We start from the raw sequence: 15,416 nt of genomic DNA on the forward strand, positions 1-15,416 counted from the left end.
CACAATGCCGTATAGATCTGCACAACTCTTATTTTGATTTAATTGAGTCTTTAAGGCCTAAGAGGATTGTGACTACAAAAATACTAATGGTCTGTAGTATAACAAACTGAACTTTGAATTACATTACAGCTGCAGAGTAAATGAACATGCAAAAGGTAGAGATCAGATTAACCAAAGTTTAACTGAAGAAAACCACAGTGCCTATAAAGGGAAACGTCTGTATGGGCTAGTCAACAACATCCTGTGACAAAGCTGCTGCTGTGAGCTAAAACATATGTAGCTTTTAAGTTCTTCACTCTTCTCATATTCTCATTCAACATGGGAAGATTTTGAGAATTTTGTTCTGTGTATATTTCTATGAGAGATGCCTGCGAAACAGCACAACTTCCCAAATTCATTGAAATTATTTTAAAAGAAGGTTTTGTTTCTTGAAGCCCATTTAAATTTCTGTATTTCTAAGAAATCCTAAGGCTTCCTTGTTGCCAGACAGCAAAGATTAAAAATAACATTCACAGCAGTGAAACTGTTACTAAGAATGAGGATGTTATATGTAGTTGTCTGTTTCAATATCTGACATCACATGCTCATCATATGCGTGCTTTACTCAAAGTCATTTGTATAGTTCGTGAATTAAGCACTCTCAGAGGAAAGAGAGGGAGGGGTATGCTAAATACACATCTCTATTTATCTCTTTCAACTAACGTGGTCTCTCAGGGCATATGCCAGGCCTCAGATGGAGATTGAGTGTGTGTCTGCGGTAGATGGGCTGCCTTTGTCTTTGTATATGTGTAAGAGAAAAAATACTCTTGATGTAGTTTAGAACTAACATTAAGTGTGCTGAGGACACACAAAATGTAAGTACAAACTTATATATTTATTTTACTTTAAATTGATATTTTGGCTTTACTGTAGTAGACATTGCTATGATATATAGTGGTAACATTTTGTAGTTTTTCTTACTTCATTGGTAGCATATTTTTTTTTTACTTTAAAAATATTTTCATATTTTGACTTTCAAGTTGTAGCCTATCTTTAAATAGATTTGTAATTATGCTTATATTCGGTCTGAATGGAAATAATTCTTATAAAAATGACCACAAATCATCACCATAGTTGAAAATTGTTTATAAGTTTCTTTCATTTAGTTCAATTTGCCAAGCTGTTAAAATGACAGATAAACACCTAAACATCTTATCTTTTTATCTTTTGGACTAGTTAATATTGTCATCCAATGGAATCTGTTTTCGTAAGGGTAAGCATTCTTTAATAAATATTTGAATATTTGTGTTTTATTTTTGTTTGTGTGATAAGATTGCATTTATCAGTGACTGTCTAACTATATTAATGGAAACATTATGTTTTAAGTGTGAACCACCAAACTGTGGTAAAATCATGATCATGTTTGGCTCCTGTGGGTGAGCTTAAAAATGTTTTCCTATTTTATTCAGCACCCAGTATGATGCCTTTCTGGACTTTTCTGGTTTTCTGGACTATTACTGAACTCCGAGTAGAGAACTGTGGAGACTGATAGCGCCGAATATAGGTGTGATTACAAGGAACAAGTAGATTTGATTTGACAAAATATAAGTAAATGAACACTGATTAAGAAGATGATTACATTTCATTTTTTAAGGATGGGTTGTGCTTGTAGTGACCAGAAACATCGCAAAGACTCTAAAGGGCATGAACATAATAATTCATCAAACTCTAACAAATTTCATGTAAGTATTGCTGATTTTAGTATTTTTTAATGACCAGCTGAATTCTAGTGAGAAAATAGTTTTTACTTTTTTCACTTTTACTGAGCTTCACAGTGACAAACAAGACCATTTTCAGTTTAGCTGTATTGTATTTTTTTTTTTAATATTACAAAAATTTATATTACTGCAAATTTCTATATTTCTATTGCATGTAGGTGTTTTAAAAATCATTTATGAGTATGAAATATTTTATTTACAGTTGTCAAGAGATCACAGGAAGCAGAACAACAATCTAGGTAATACGTTTAATTTTTGGCATGTCTGCTTTGGATTCAGGAAAGCGTTTTCTTTCCAAAATCCTTTTGAAGACATTATATTAATAACGTTGCTGGGTGCAGATCTTGTGTTCTTATTAAAAATAAGAAAATAAAAGGCCATAAACTGTCATGGCATGTTATTGTTCACATGTTATGCACCAGAAGGAAATGTTAATCAAATATTTGAATTGCATATTTTAACTTTCTTTTCAGATGAAGACATTGTTGTTGCCCAACATGACTTCCAGCCTGCTAGTGATAGTGATCTTCAGTTCAAAAAAGGCGACAGACTCAAGATTATTAAAGAGTGAGTAAACAATACCGATACTTTTTGGTAGTACAAAATTAAAATACAGCAAAGACTTCCAGCATTTTATATTGAGAGAGGATCTCCACCTGTAAATGTTTACAATTAATCAAAAGAATAAATTGGTATGAAATTTGTTAACTTTATAAAGCTTGAATGGCACAGTAGGCACAGCTTTTGGCTAATAAACTTCTAGTAAAGAGATATACATCCGTTTTGCCGTTTTGCTTATGTTATTCCAGGTGAATAATCTTTATATTATGAATTGTTTAAATTTGCTACATGTGAATGTCAGTTAAAATATTTACACACACAAATAAAACATTAAAATAGATTAAAGAGCCAAATTATTACAATGACTAACTTGTCCCATGTTTTTCTCAGGACCGGTGAGTGGTGGTTGGCAAAGTCCTTGGTCACTGGTTATGAGGGATATATTCCGCCTGCATATGTGGCAAGAGCACACACACTGGAGGTGGAGAGGTACAGTAGTAACAAATATTACCAATATATGGATATGTTTCAGCAATAGCACACGGGCAAGAGTGTTGCTCTGAATACCAGCACTGCCGTATTACGGCCGAAGGCAACGAATGTTCCTCTGCTGTTATGCTTAATAACATCAACATTCTTGGAATGTTACTCAGAACTAACTGAATTTGTAAACGTAATTTGTAAAGAATGATATTATAAAGACTCTGTTTTCTGTTCCAGATGGTTTTTCAAGGACATCAGTCGTAGAGACACAGAGCGTTTTCTGCTGGCACCAGGAAACAAACCTGGGGCATTTCTTGTGAGAGAAAGTGAAACAACCAAAGGTCAAATGCCAATAAATTGAATTCCCTTTGTTTTCACGTGATCACTGAATGGCTGCTCAAGCAGTTCACTTCTTGAGGCCCATAAGCACAAAAGTGCACAACATTTCAAGTAGTTCCATTGCTACAGTACTGTGTATCACTACATTATCTAGCTACAGCAAGGAGTATAGCATTAGTTCAGTTTCTACCATAAAAAGAAAGAAATACTAAAAAAATTACTTCAAGTAGTGAGTATAATACACCATCACAATATTTTCAATTGTCAAGGTTCTTTCTTTACCTCAGACCAGTCAAACTAAATTATTATTTAAAGGAGCACTGGGTCCAGAGGTTTTGATGAAATCTTTCACTGATAAAATGTGCATATTTGAATTTTTCAAGGTTGACAGAGTCTCATCTGCTGCTCTTTTTCAAGTTCACATCATGCAGAGAGCTGAAAGAGCAAATAAATGTCAACCGATGTACTGAGATCTGTGCTTTGCGTGGAGATATTACTAGCCATTTTATTTTATTTATCTTTTTGTAGAGCGATGGAAAATGCAGAAACTAGTCTTCACTGGAAATTTTTCAGTAACTGAGGTTTCTGCGTGTATAATTTGACCAAATGTATAAAGCATTAAAACATGTTAAATAGGTTTGTGTGTATAAAAAACAAACAAACAAAAAAACTATTACCTATTAATTTATTAATTAAAATATTAATTTAAAGATAAAAAAAAAAAAAAAATTCTTACCACTTTTTTTTCTTGTTTTAAGTGTAAAGTCACTTAATTTTGATACATTTGAAAACGATACTTGCTATATTTAAGTCATTTTTCTTCTCAAGTTAAAGTATCTTAGATATTTGTTTTCTTCTGGAAAATAAGAAAAAAATACTTTGTGTTTAAAATGCACAGTTAAATCACTAAATACATTAAAAAATATATGTTTATTGCTTAGCAAAGACATTATTATTTAAGGTGCTGTAAGCAATGTCAGCCATTTCTCCAAAGACCAGCAAACCTGATGTGAAAAATCCTGAACATGCAAAATGATTCAGAGATTCTAAGAGTTGTCTTAAATGCATTGGATACTTCTCTGAGTACTTTTATCTTTTTACAGAGCCTAGGGCAACAAGTATTGGTTCTCATATTGTTAGGACACATATTCAGTGATACCTGTGTTATGATGACATTTAATGTGCGCTTTTAACTTTGACAGAATTTGGCTGGCTGGGATTCTGTTCTTCGTAAACATTAGAGGAGCATACTGATCAGCCATGTTATTTAACTGCTGTTTCTGATCCTCTGCAGGTGCTTTCTCTCTGTCTGTAAGAGATTCCACCCTAGAGCAAGGTGATGTAGTCAAGCATTATAAGATCCGGGCCCTTGATAACGGTGGTTACTACATCTCTCCCTCCACAACGTTTTCTTCTCTTCAAGAACTAGTAACGCATTACTCCAGTAAGTATTCAGAGCTAAGACTGTTGCTACATCAAGGACCATTTCTGTTTCTTCTACTGTAAACTTTCTGTGGTCGTAGCTGTGAGAACACAGTTGCTTTAACCACCAGATAAATAGGTCAGCTTCAGTCACAGTTCGTATTCTGCACACTCGCCCCATTTTGGTTTGTAGTGTCTTTTTATAGAACTGGTTTGGCACGTCTCGTGCTCTTCTCCAGACAGAATCAAAACCAGTAAACATGGTTTCATTTCAGTTAGATTGGTAGATTCTAGTCTTCTTTATTTAGAAATTGTGTTTGTGACATACTCTGAACATTCTTGCTGTTTTCCCAAACTTCTTTATTGTACATAAAGGGACAGCGGATGGTTTATGCCAGAGGCTAGGAAGTCCCTGTCAAACTGCTGCCCCTCAGAGACCCTGGGCTCAAGATGAGTGGGAGATTCCCAGAGACACTCTGAAAATGGTGAAAAAACTTGGTGCCGGCCAGTTTGGAGAAGTGTGGATGGGTAAGAAGCGGAAGAAAGTTCAGATGCGCAATGTTGCCTTTGGGTAACAAATCTCTATTCTTCTTTTTCTGGCACAGTGGTTGGTCGACATATTTTTGCTCTGGACAATGTAATTTCAGTTTATTAGAGAGTGTTCTTAATTTTGTGTAATATGTAGTCAGATTCATTATCTTGATTTAAAAGCTACAAAACCTACAGCAGAAGTCAATTTTTTTCGTGTTCATAAACACAAATAAAATTGAATTAAATGGAAAGATTTTCATTTTTGAGGTCAGAATACCATAGTAATACTATGAAATCTTTCAGTTTAATTTCTTTTCACTGTAGCAGTGTTGCCTTGATGTAACATACATAAAATTATTTTTCAAAATTTAATTAAAACATTTTAATCAGACACTAAATTTAATCAGATATTTAATTAAAATTAAAATGAGGTAACACTTTAGTATAGGGACCAACTCTCACTAGTAAAGTTGCTTATTAGCATGCATATTATTAACATATTAGCTGTTTATTAGTTCTTATAAAGCACATATTCTGCATGACCATATTCTACATCCCTAATCAACATCTAAACTTAATAACTATCTTACTAACTATTAATAAGCAGTAAATTAGAGCTTATTGAGGCAAAAGTTAATTGTTTGTTAATGGCGAGAATTGGACCTTAATAAAAAATAAAGTGTGAAAATAAATATGTCTTTGTATTCATCTGACTTCAGAGTAAAATTCTCATTATACTGGCCATGAAGTCACTTGTTCAAGAGCGTGTGTCAGTGTTTCGTGTGGTTTTGTGTGATATTGTCACATTTTAGCCACATGAATGATAATTTAATTGTACGTCAAAGAGGTTTTGACTTTGGCCACCTGGGTCAACATTAATCGGAGTTTTGCAAAAACCTCTTATCCATGTTCCTCTACTGTGCAGTATGCACTCTTGCAGATCTTCGCAATTTTGCATTTTTCTTTAAATATTTCTTTAATTCTTTTAACATAAATACACAGTTACTTGAGAAGCAGAATGGCATAATATTTGTTTTCATATTGTTATTCATATTAGTGTTTTTAATACAGTATTATAGTTTTATTTTTATCCATTTGATATCCATTTTTTAAAATGATTTTGTGTTTTGTATAACTATATTTAGTGAGGTATATGCTTAAAGCAAGAACGGACAGCAAATATATCCTGTTTTAAAATATGCGCTTACATATGTTTATTTTAAACTAGACAAAAGGACTGATTAAAACATGATTTATACAGCATACCTGATCATGAATAACTGATTCTTGGCCCTTTCTTAAGAATCTAACCATGAGGCTAAAATTAGATGTGTCCTAAAAAATGTGTTCATTGAGCTGCCGTAGATCAATGAGATTTTGTTTACAAGTTTATTTGATAAACCTGCATGTGCCTGTGGCTTTTGTTTGTAGGGTTCTACAAAAACTCCCAGAAAGTCGCCATCAAGACCTTGAAGGAAGGCACCATGGAGCCAGAGGCATTCCTACAGGAGGCTAATCTGATGAAGCAGCTCCAGCATGAGAGACTGGTGAAATTGCACGCTGTAGTCACCAAAGAACCCATATATATCGTCACAGAGTACATGGCTAATGGTTCGTATTCCCACAACATTATTAGAGTCCTAAACCATTTGTAATTCAAATTATGACATGACTGTCCAAACTATACAATTGTTCTTTTCCTATTCAAGGAAGCTTGTTAGACTTTCTGAAGACGGATGATGGCCATAAATTGAAACTTCCCAAGCTGATTGATATGGCTGCTCAAGTAAGAATAATAAATTTTTTTGTCATGATTTCACTTGTTTGTCTTCATAGCTTAGTAGAAATTAATTATTCCTCTGGGACTGCAGATTTGAATCTTTATGGAACAGATACATTTAAACCTGCACATTAATTAGAGTTAATCCATGCACCCACTGTACATCAGTTTCAACTTCTGTAACTATTTTTAGAAATGGTCTTTGGTCTTGTAAGCTCATGGTCTGAACATTTTTAGATCTGAACACTTCTAGCAACCACCACAAATTTAGATTAATATCTTCCGGCAGGATATTACGTAAATTTTTCCATCGACCTGAAGCCCCTCACATGCATGACTGCGATCTTGCTCTCTGTGAAACTTCCTGTTAGAGCCCACTATGTTGCTGCTAACTTTTTTCAGTTCATCATAAAAAAATCATAAATCATTTTCTATATGTGACCCTGGACCACAAAACCAGACTTAAGTCGCTGGGGTATAATTGTAGCAATAGCCAAAAATACATTGTATGGGTCAAAATGATTGATTTTTCTTTTATGTCAAAAATCATTAGGATATTAAGTAAAGATCATGTTACATGAAGATATTTAGTAAATTTCCTTCTGTAAATATATCAAAACTTAATTTTTGATTAGTAATATGCATTGCTAAGAACTTCATTTGGACAACTTTAAAGGCGATTTTCTCAATGTTTTGATTTTTTTGCACCCTCAGATTCCAGATTTTCATAGTTGTATCTCAGCCAAATATTATCCTATCCTAACAAACCATATATCAATGGGAAGCTTGTTTATTCAGCTTTCAGATAATGTATAAATCTCAATTTTGAAAAATGTACCCTTATGACTGGTTTTGTGGTCCAGGGTCACTTATTTATTTGGTTGTTTTATGCCATATTAGCTTTCATGGCAAGAACAGGGTAAAAAACTGTTACGTTTCCACCGTGTTCTTGCCATTAAATAATATCCTTTGATGCTGAATATTTTTTGGAGTAATTTTAAATAATATCAATGACAACCAAAATGTATAGTTCAGTTTTTTGAAAAAAAGTATTTGAGAAACTGAATTATAAAAATGACCAAATATTCCACATATAGCCTAAATTATATTCAGTTTAATTTCTCTCTATGTAACAGATTGCAGAGGGAATGGCTTTCATAGAAAGGAAAAACTACATTCACAGAGACCTGCGTGCCGCTAATATTTTAGTCTCTGACACCCTGCACTGTAAAATAGCAGACTTTGGCCTTGCCAGGATCATAGAAACTGAATATACTGCACAAGAAGGTGAGTACAGTCATTTATTCCCACAGTGCAGTGCTTTTTTTCCACTGCCACAGATTAATTGGCACCAGTTAGTGCTGACATTTGGGTACGAGCTACTGATATTCAAAAAAGATTCTTTCCGTGATGAAATTTCCGAGTTGTCTGTTCTTACCACATAAAGGCAGATTTTTCTTTAGTTTAGGCTTTATTTATAGTATTTTTGTATCATTAATAAACTTTTGCAAAATACTAATTTTCCATGCTTGCACACCACCTTTACAAAAACCCCATTTATCGCCTGTCATCGCATCTTTTTTACCGATCAGGTGCAAAGTTCCCTATTAAATGGACGGCCCCTGAGGCCATCAACTTTGGTACTTTCACCATCAAGTCAGACGTGTGGTCCTTTGGAGTTCTTTTGACAGAGATTGTCACATACGGCAGAGTACCGTATCCAGGTAATGGGTTTTTCTCTCTTGGGTTTCGTTTTCCATTCAGAACAGTGTAGGATAGATGGGTAGATCTTGAACAACCTGGCTGTGCTTTCCTCACAATTTCAGGCATGACGAATCCAGAGGTGATCAGTAACCTTGACAGGAACTACAGGATGCCATGTCCAGATGGATGTCCAGAGGAGCTTTATGACATCATGCAGAATTGCTGGAAGGATAGGCCAGAGAGCAGGCCCACCTTTGACCACCTACAGGACATACTCAATGACTTTTTCATTGCTACTGAGGGCCAGTACGAGATGCAGCCATAACCTCAATGCAGAACCAATAGATGAACTGAAAAGGGGATGCACAAAAACATATGGAATGATAGGATGGACTGAACTCCGGACCAAAATATGGATTATGGGGAATATACTAAAGCAACAATAATGCATCCTTGTATATCAGTATTTTATTTTATTTTTTACATTTACTGTTAGGCTTTTTTCAGATTTGTTTTATCTTGTGTGCTTCTTAGGGTATTTCATAATTCTTTAAAGGTGAGTGTGCACTTTTTTCGATAAGTTACTTTCTTCTATCACAGCTGTAATTATGCAGACAACTGTAAGTATGATGTTTGTTTGGTTCCCCTGAAACACTGTGGCTCTGTGGTGCTGTCAGAACATTGCTCTGTTTGTTTGAGACAAGCCCAGCCAAACATCATAGGCCTAACCAATGGTATGAGATTGGGGCAGAGCTATCAGTTTATCCAGCCAATTGGAAGACTGGGGGAGTGTTTTATTTATGCAATTAAATTAGATTATTTTATTCACAGAAACTACACACTTCAACTCTGATAACGCTTTTGGAAAATTCAGAGCTATGACACACATAAACAAGATCCTCTTATATCCAAGTAGAAAATTTCAATAAATCCATGCACAGATATTGAACATTATTTCTACTCACTACCTATGATTTATTTGAAGGCTGAAATTATTTGAATGTGTTTTAAATGAACCGACTACATGATCAGTGAAGTTTCATGCAGGAAACCATAAAATGAACACAGTCATTAGTTAGACTTCCTCCTGAGATAACAGACTGTGAATGTTCCGTTCATCAGGAACGAGTTAGATAACACAGTGAAGGAGTTTGTGATTATCTGATCATATACATTATTATTTAAAAGTTTTCGGTTGGCAAGATTTTTTAATGTTTTTGAAAAACTCTTCTATGTTCACCAAGGCTGCATTTATTTGATCAAATATACAGTAAAAACAAATAACTATTTCAATATATTTTAAAATGTAATTTATTCAGATTATATAGATTATATTAACATTATTAAAGACCAGATAACTCTGAACAAACATTCTTTTAATGTTACTTGAACATTTGTTCATATCTTTGAGAGAACCTTGTCAGAACACTGCCAAAGTTCTGAGAACATTTCCTCTTCGGAAAGCACTCTAATATGCTGATTTGGTGCTCATGTGGCATTTCTTTTCAGTGTTGGGGAAAGTTACTTTTAAAATTAATGCATTACAATATTGTATTACTCCCTAAAAAAAGTAATTGTTACTTTTGAGTTACTTTTTAAATCTGGGCAGGGCTTGCTTGTTTGTTTTTAATACAAAAAAGTTATTCTTTTACAAATGTAAATGCCCTTTCACATCAAAAGTGAAATGAATACGCTGCAGGCTGAAAGAAATGTAAATTCAAGTCTGTGTAGAGGGTGCAGCTCAAACAAATCGCATGAAGAATATGACGCAGAAGAAAGTTCAACACTATTCAGCAATTGCAAAAATTAAACTTATCTTGCTTATTAGTATGGTTAAATTAGATAATCGAAGGTCAGTAGCAAAGACATTGGTTAATAAAATGGGATTAAATGCATAAATTATATTTGTCTTATTAAACATATCTAATTATTGCAGGTTTATATTCTGAGTTTGCATTTGACTGTTTTTTTTAATTTTGAGGAATACTGAATCTGTTTTTGTGCAGGTGAGATGAGTAAATAATGTTAATATTTAGTCTAGAACTACAGTAACATCATGCTTACACACAACGCCTCTGCACTTACTCCCGATTTCTCTCAACATGAGAGCTGTCAGTCAAGACATGGGAAACAAAGTAACTAGTGTTATTTGAAAAAGTATATTTCCTTCTGAATTAAAAAGTAATGCGTTACTTTACTAGTTACTTGAAAAAAGTAATCTGATTACATAACTTGTGTTACTTGTAATGCGTTACCCCCAACACTGATTCTTATTATCAAAACCGTTGTTCGGCTTAAAACTTTTGTGGAAACCATGATATATATTTTTTTCTGAATTATTTGATGAATAGAAAGTTCAAAAGAACAGCATTTATTTTAAAAGGATTTTTAAAATTACTGTCACTTTTGATCAATTTAATGCATGCTTGCAGAATAAAAAAATAAAATAAAATAAAAAAAATCTTACAGCCTACAAACATTTGAACAGTAGTGTATAGCATCAGTATGATCAATGTACGATATGTTAATCCAATTTCATGTATGCACTTTTTACATGTCTTTTAATATGCTTGCTTAATAGAAGGAGTAATTTAAACTGATATTTTAAATAGCACCCTCTTAATTTAAAATGCTTTGAGGCACGTCTCTCCAATTTCTCAGTGTTAAGCTCTGGTTCTGGTGTCTCAGATGAATATGAGAAATGCCCAGCATTCATACAGCACCACCCCCTGCCTTAAACTCACCCCTGGGGCTTTATATGTTTGTAGATAACTGAGTGAGAACGCAACCAACACCCAAGAGCTGCTCCTGTGGTTTCCTGCCTGCCTGTCTGCAGCTGAAACAGGAAGCAGTGAGTCAGCATTCCTCTCAAGATAAGCACTCTATGGCTCGGAATTCCAAACATGCTGCTGAAGTTTTTCTCAAAGGTGTCCATTTAAACAAAATATTTCTGGGAAGTGCATGCTGAAACCAATTTTTGATTAATCAGTGCTCTCAAGCTGTGTTAATGATGCAGGAGGTACCTACGCAAGCTTACTTGATATCTGTTCATATATTAAGTAATGTTCGTTTGATGGAATGTTGATATTTAACAGAAGCTGATAAATTAACTGGCTCATCAGTGATGTTAGTGGCTTTGTTGACTGTGGCAGTGGAAATTAATCATTACCCAGCGTGCATTTTACTGTAATACTCCGGTCACTGCTATATTAGATGAATGCATCATTAGATATGTGAAACGCATCTGACTGTATTTTTTTGTTTGTTTTTTAGTAAGACAAATAGTCAGCAAGCTCTCTGTGTTGGCCAGCTCTCTAAGCTGTGTGATTTATGTACAGAAGGCCAATTATTCTAATGCATCATCACAAATTGTTTATCTGTAAAAACTTCAACCCATTATAAAGATTACAGAAGAAGCTTTTCTCTGAAAAAATACACAATGAGCACCTGATTTAAACATCAAGGTTGGCCATGTTCCATCAGGCTGCAGAATCTCTTTATGGTTCCATTTACACAACATTATCTCTTGGCAGAAGAAAACGGTCTGATATTGGATCATTAAGTCACTGCAAATGTGCATGTGAGGACAAAGGTTTGCTTTTTAAATTTTAAAACTGTAAAATCCATTTGATCAGTCATCAGCAATTTTTAGCAATTTAAGCAAAGAGCAGTTACAATTTATTATATTTGCAACACAGCTTTGGAGTGTGCTGGACCATTCACCCCATTCTGTTTTGATAATGAAGTAAGAAAATAATTTAAAACCAAAAAAGAAATAAACAAACAAACAGAATCATTCATCAAGACAAGTTTTGACAACTTTTAACAATAGGCCTTTGAGACTGACATCATGAACATCTGTGCTGATTTTAGTGGTCATAGTTTCAAATTTTCAATAGAAATCTTTTAGATTGTGGGTGTTTTTAAAATCTGAATTAAAAAAGATATCATAACCTCAGTCAGAAAAGGCTGAACGTTTTGGTGGCTAAAGCTTGGAGTGATGTATTCGTGTCCACATACTCATTTCCTCTTTCTGTCTCTCTCAGTCATTTCCACCAGGAGGTAGTCAAGCACAGGAGTGTTTCTGTGTTGCTTTCAGCATTGGACATCTGTAGACTCTGATAATGTGCCAGATCACATTATTTGACATAAATTATATCCCTGGTCAAACCCTGCACTTTTCTTCAGAAACTATCTTGATAAATCATCTGCCAGACAGTGAGTCTCAATACCTTTTTATTAGATGCTGACCCACACACTGTCTGAGGTTAATCATGGCAAAACTAACTAACCAGATTTCAATATGCTCTTTCACTCAGACATCATCAATTTATAACAATCTATATTAATATTCTGATGATGTCCCTCCTATCATGTGTTCTTAAAGAAATGCCACTCTCTTCAATATAACATCATGATTTGATCCCGAGTAAGTTAAAGGGATAAATGTGAATTCTGTCAAAATGTATTCACCCTCATGTCGTTCCAAATCCGTATGATATTCTTTCTTCTGTAGAAAACGAAAGCGCTGCTTTTAATAATGAATCGCAACTGACGCTTTCAAGCTTCAAAAAGGAATCAAAACAATAAAAGTCTTCTGAAGCAGTATGATATTTTTTTGTGTGAAGAACAAAGCAACAATTAAACTAAATAATAAATTAAATTGTTTTATTTGCGAACTGTTACTCACTGACAATCTTCACGACTGGATCACTGAGTTGGTGAGTTGGACTTGAGGAGTCGGTCCGATTCATACCCCAGTCACTCAGAATGGTTTTGTAAAATTTATCAACCGATTCAAACGTTCAAACGACGGGTTCGCCAATCAAGATTTCAACTTTTTTTTTTTTTATCACAGAAATGTATCTTTAGAAGACCAGTTATGACTATTTTATAGAGCTTTAATTGCCTTTTGAAGCTTGAAAGCCTCGGTTGTCATTAATTGTATTTGCATTGAAAACAACAAGAAATCGCTATTCACTACAGAGGGTGAGTAAACCAGTTTTCATTTTGAAAGTGAAAAAAAGTGAAAGTGACGTGACACGGCCAAGTATGGTGACCCATACTCGGAATTCGTGTTCTGCATTTATCCCATCCAAAGTGCACACACACAGCAGTGAACACACACACACCGTGAACACACACCTGGAGCAGTGGGCAGCCATTTATGCTGCGGCGTCCGGGGAGCAGTTGGGGGTTCGGTGTCTTGCTCAAGGGCACCTCAGTCGTGGTATTGAGGGTGAAGAGAGCGCTGGACACTCACTCCCCCCCACCTACAATCCCTGCCGGCCTGAGACTTGAACCCACAACCTTTGGATTACAAGTCCGAATCTCTAACCATTAGGCCACGACTTCCCAAATGGTTTACCATTTTTACATTTACATTTTTTACAACCTAATTAACCATGGTTTTACAGTATTATAGTAAAAGTGTAGTATCCATTTGTATAACCACAGTTTCACTACAAATACCATGTAGCCAAGCAGTGCGTTAAATTGTTGTTACTATATATAGTTGCCTATATAGTAGGCCTAGCCCTGTTTTTTTTTTTTTTTGGTTGCCCTTACGAAAAAGAAGTTTATTCAAGTGTGCTATTAGTATACTTCTTTTAAACTATAAATAGGAAAGTATACTTCCAGTCTACTTTTTATGTACTTCTCAGAAATGTGCTTTATGTACTTCTCAGAAATATACTTAAAATTACATTTAAGTATACTTGACTTATACTTAGAAAAAGTCTAAATATATTTGAGCTATACTTGTGCTCAGGGAATCCATTTTTACATTTTTATATGGTAGGAGGCGCTATTACACATCTTATGTACAGAATTTCCAAAACACAAGTGAAGAAGAAACCGAAACAACAGATGCTTTCACAAAAATAATTAAATTTTTATTTTATTATTATTATTAACTTTATTAAAAAAATTGTGTGTGTGTGTTACTATACTCCTCATTGTTGCTCCACACTCCATCTCAGTAGGTGGCAAAAATGCACTATAAATTAGTTTGCCTACCGCCAATAAGCTGAAAGAAGAAGAAGAAGAAGTAGAAGAAGATGCTTTCACATGTAATCTAATACATATCATCAGACATAGAACAGCATCAACACTGTGTAATGTTCTGGAATAAAATATCGACCCATGAAGAGGTAATGACTGTCAAGCTTTGGGGTGTTGATCGACTCCATACTTGATCTTTACTTAAGTATACTTAATAATATAAACTTGAAGTATACTTCTTTTTTGGTAAGGGTGGTAAAACCATGGTTAATTTTCGTAAGGGAATTCCTATACTATCTTTGTATCATATGTGTGCAGCTTAAGGCTGGTGGTCTGTCTGTGAACTTGAGTCAACGTTTTGCTACACAATCCTTTGCCTGTTCTGATAAAGATCACTTCAGGGCCTCTGACCTCCCTACAGTCATTCTGCCTTTCAAACAGAAATACTCTTGTGTCATGTCTCTATATAACATTGTCTAAATTCTCTTCTTATTTAGAAACCCGACTAAACTGACCAAACCTCCCTTTGTTTAATGACTAAAGTACCTTGCAAAAGGACCTATTTTAATAGTAGTTAGTTTTTTTCCCAAAACTTGACAGATACAGCTTGATGACAAACTTTGGCAAAGCCTTGTCTGTTTTAAATATCTTTTAAAAGCTTAAAGTTTGAAGGTTTTACTCAGAGAAGTTTGGAAAAGTCAGACAGACCTATAAAAACTCAGATTATATTAGACTACTACAGAATTCACCAAACTGAGAAGAAACCACAAAAATAATTTAATAAAAAAATAAAATAAAATAAAAACACTCAGCTGGTTGCTAGGAGTTGCTGGCTT

General features: G+C 34.4%; 1 protein-coding gene across 1 annotated transcript; it reads left to right on the top strand.

Annotated features, from left to right (window-relative positions):
• Positions 1-636: 636 nt before the first annotated feature.
• On the top strand, positions 637-11,697 carry LOC306880450 (tyrosine-protein kinase Lck-like). The gene is made up of 15 exons (XM_079433960.1): positions 637-854; positions 1,216-1,252; positions 1,449-1,543; positions 1,634-1,721; positions 1,960-1,996; positions 2,231-2,324; positions 2,709-2,807; positions 3,039-3,142; positions 4,435-4,584; positions 4,938-5,090; positions 6,525-6,704; positions 6,803-6,879; positions 8,010-8,160; positions 8,466-8,597; positions 8,700-11,697. The coding sequence occupies exons 4-15, from the start codon at positions 1,635-1,637 to the stop codon at positions 8,900-8,902; spliced, it is 1,467 nt and encodes a 488-aa protein (XP_079290086.1). The 5' UTR covers positions 637-854; positions 1,216-1,252; positions 1,449-1,543; position 1,634; the 3' UTR covers positions 8,903-11,697.
• The last annotated feature ends 3,719 nt before the right edge of the window (positions 11,698-15,416 follow it).

This window comes from Barbus barbus, assembly GCF_936440315.1.
Source record: "Barbus barbus genome assembly, chromosome: 14".
Taxonomy (NCBI): Eukaryota; Metazoa; Chordata; class Actinopteri; order Cypriniformes; family Cyprinidae; genus Barbus; species Barbus barbus.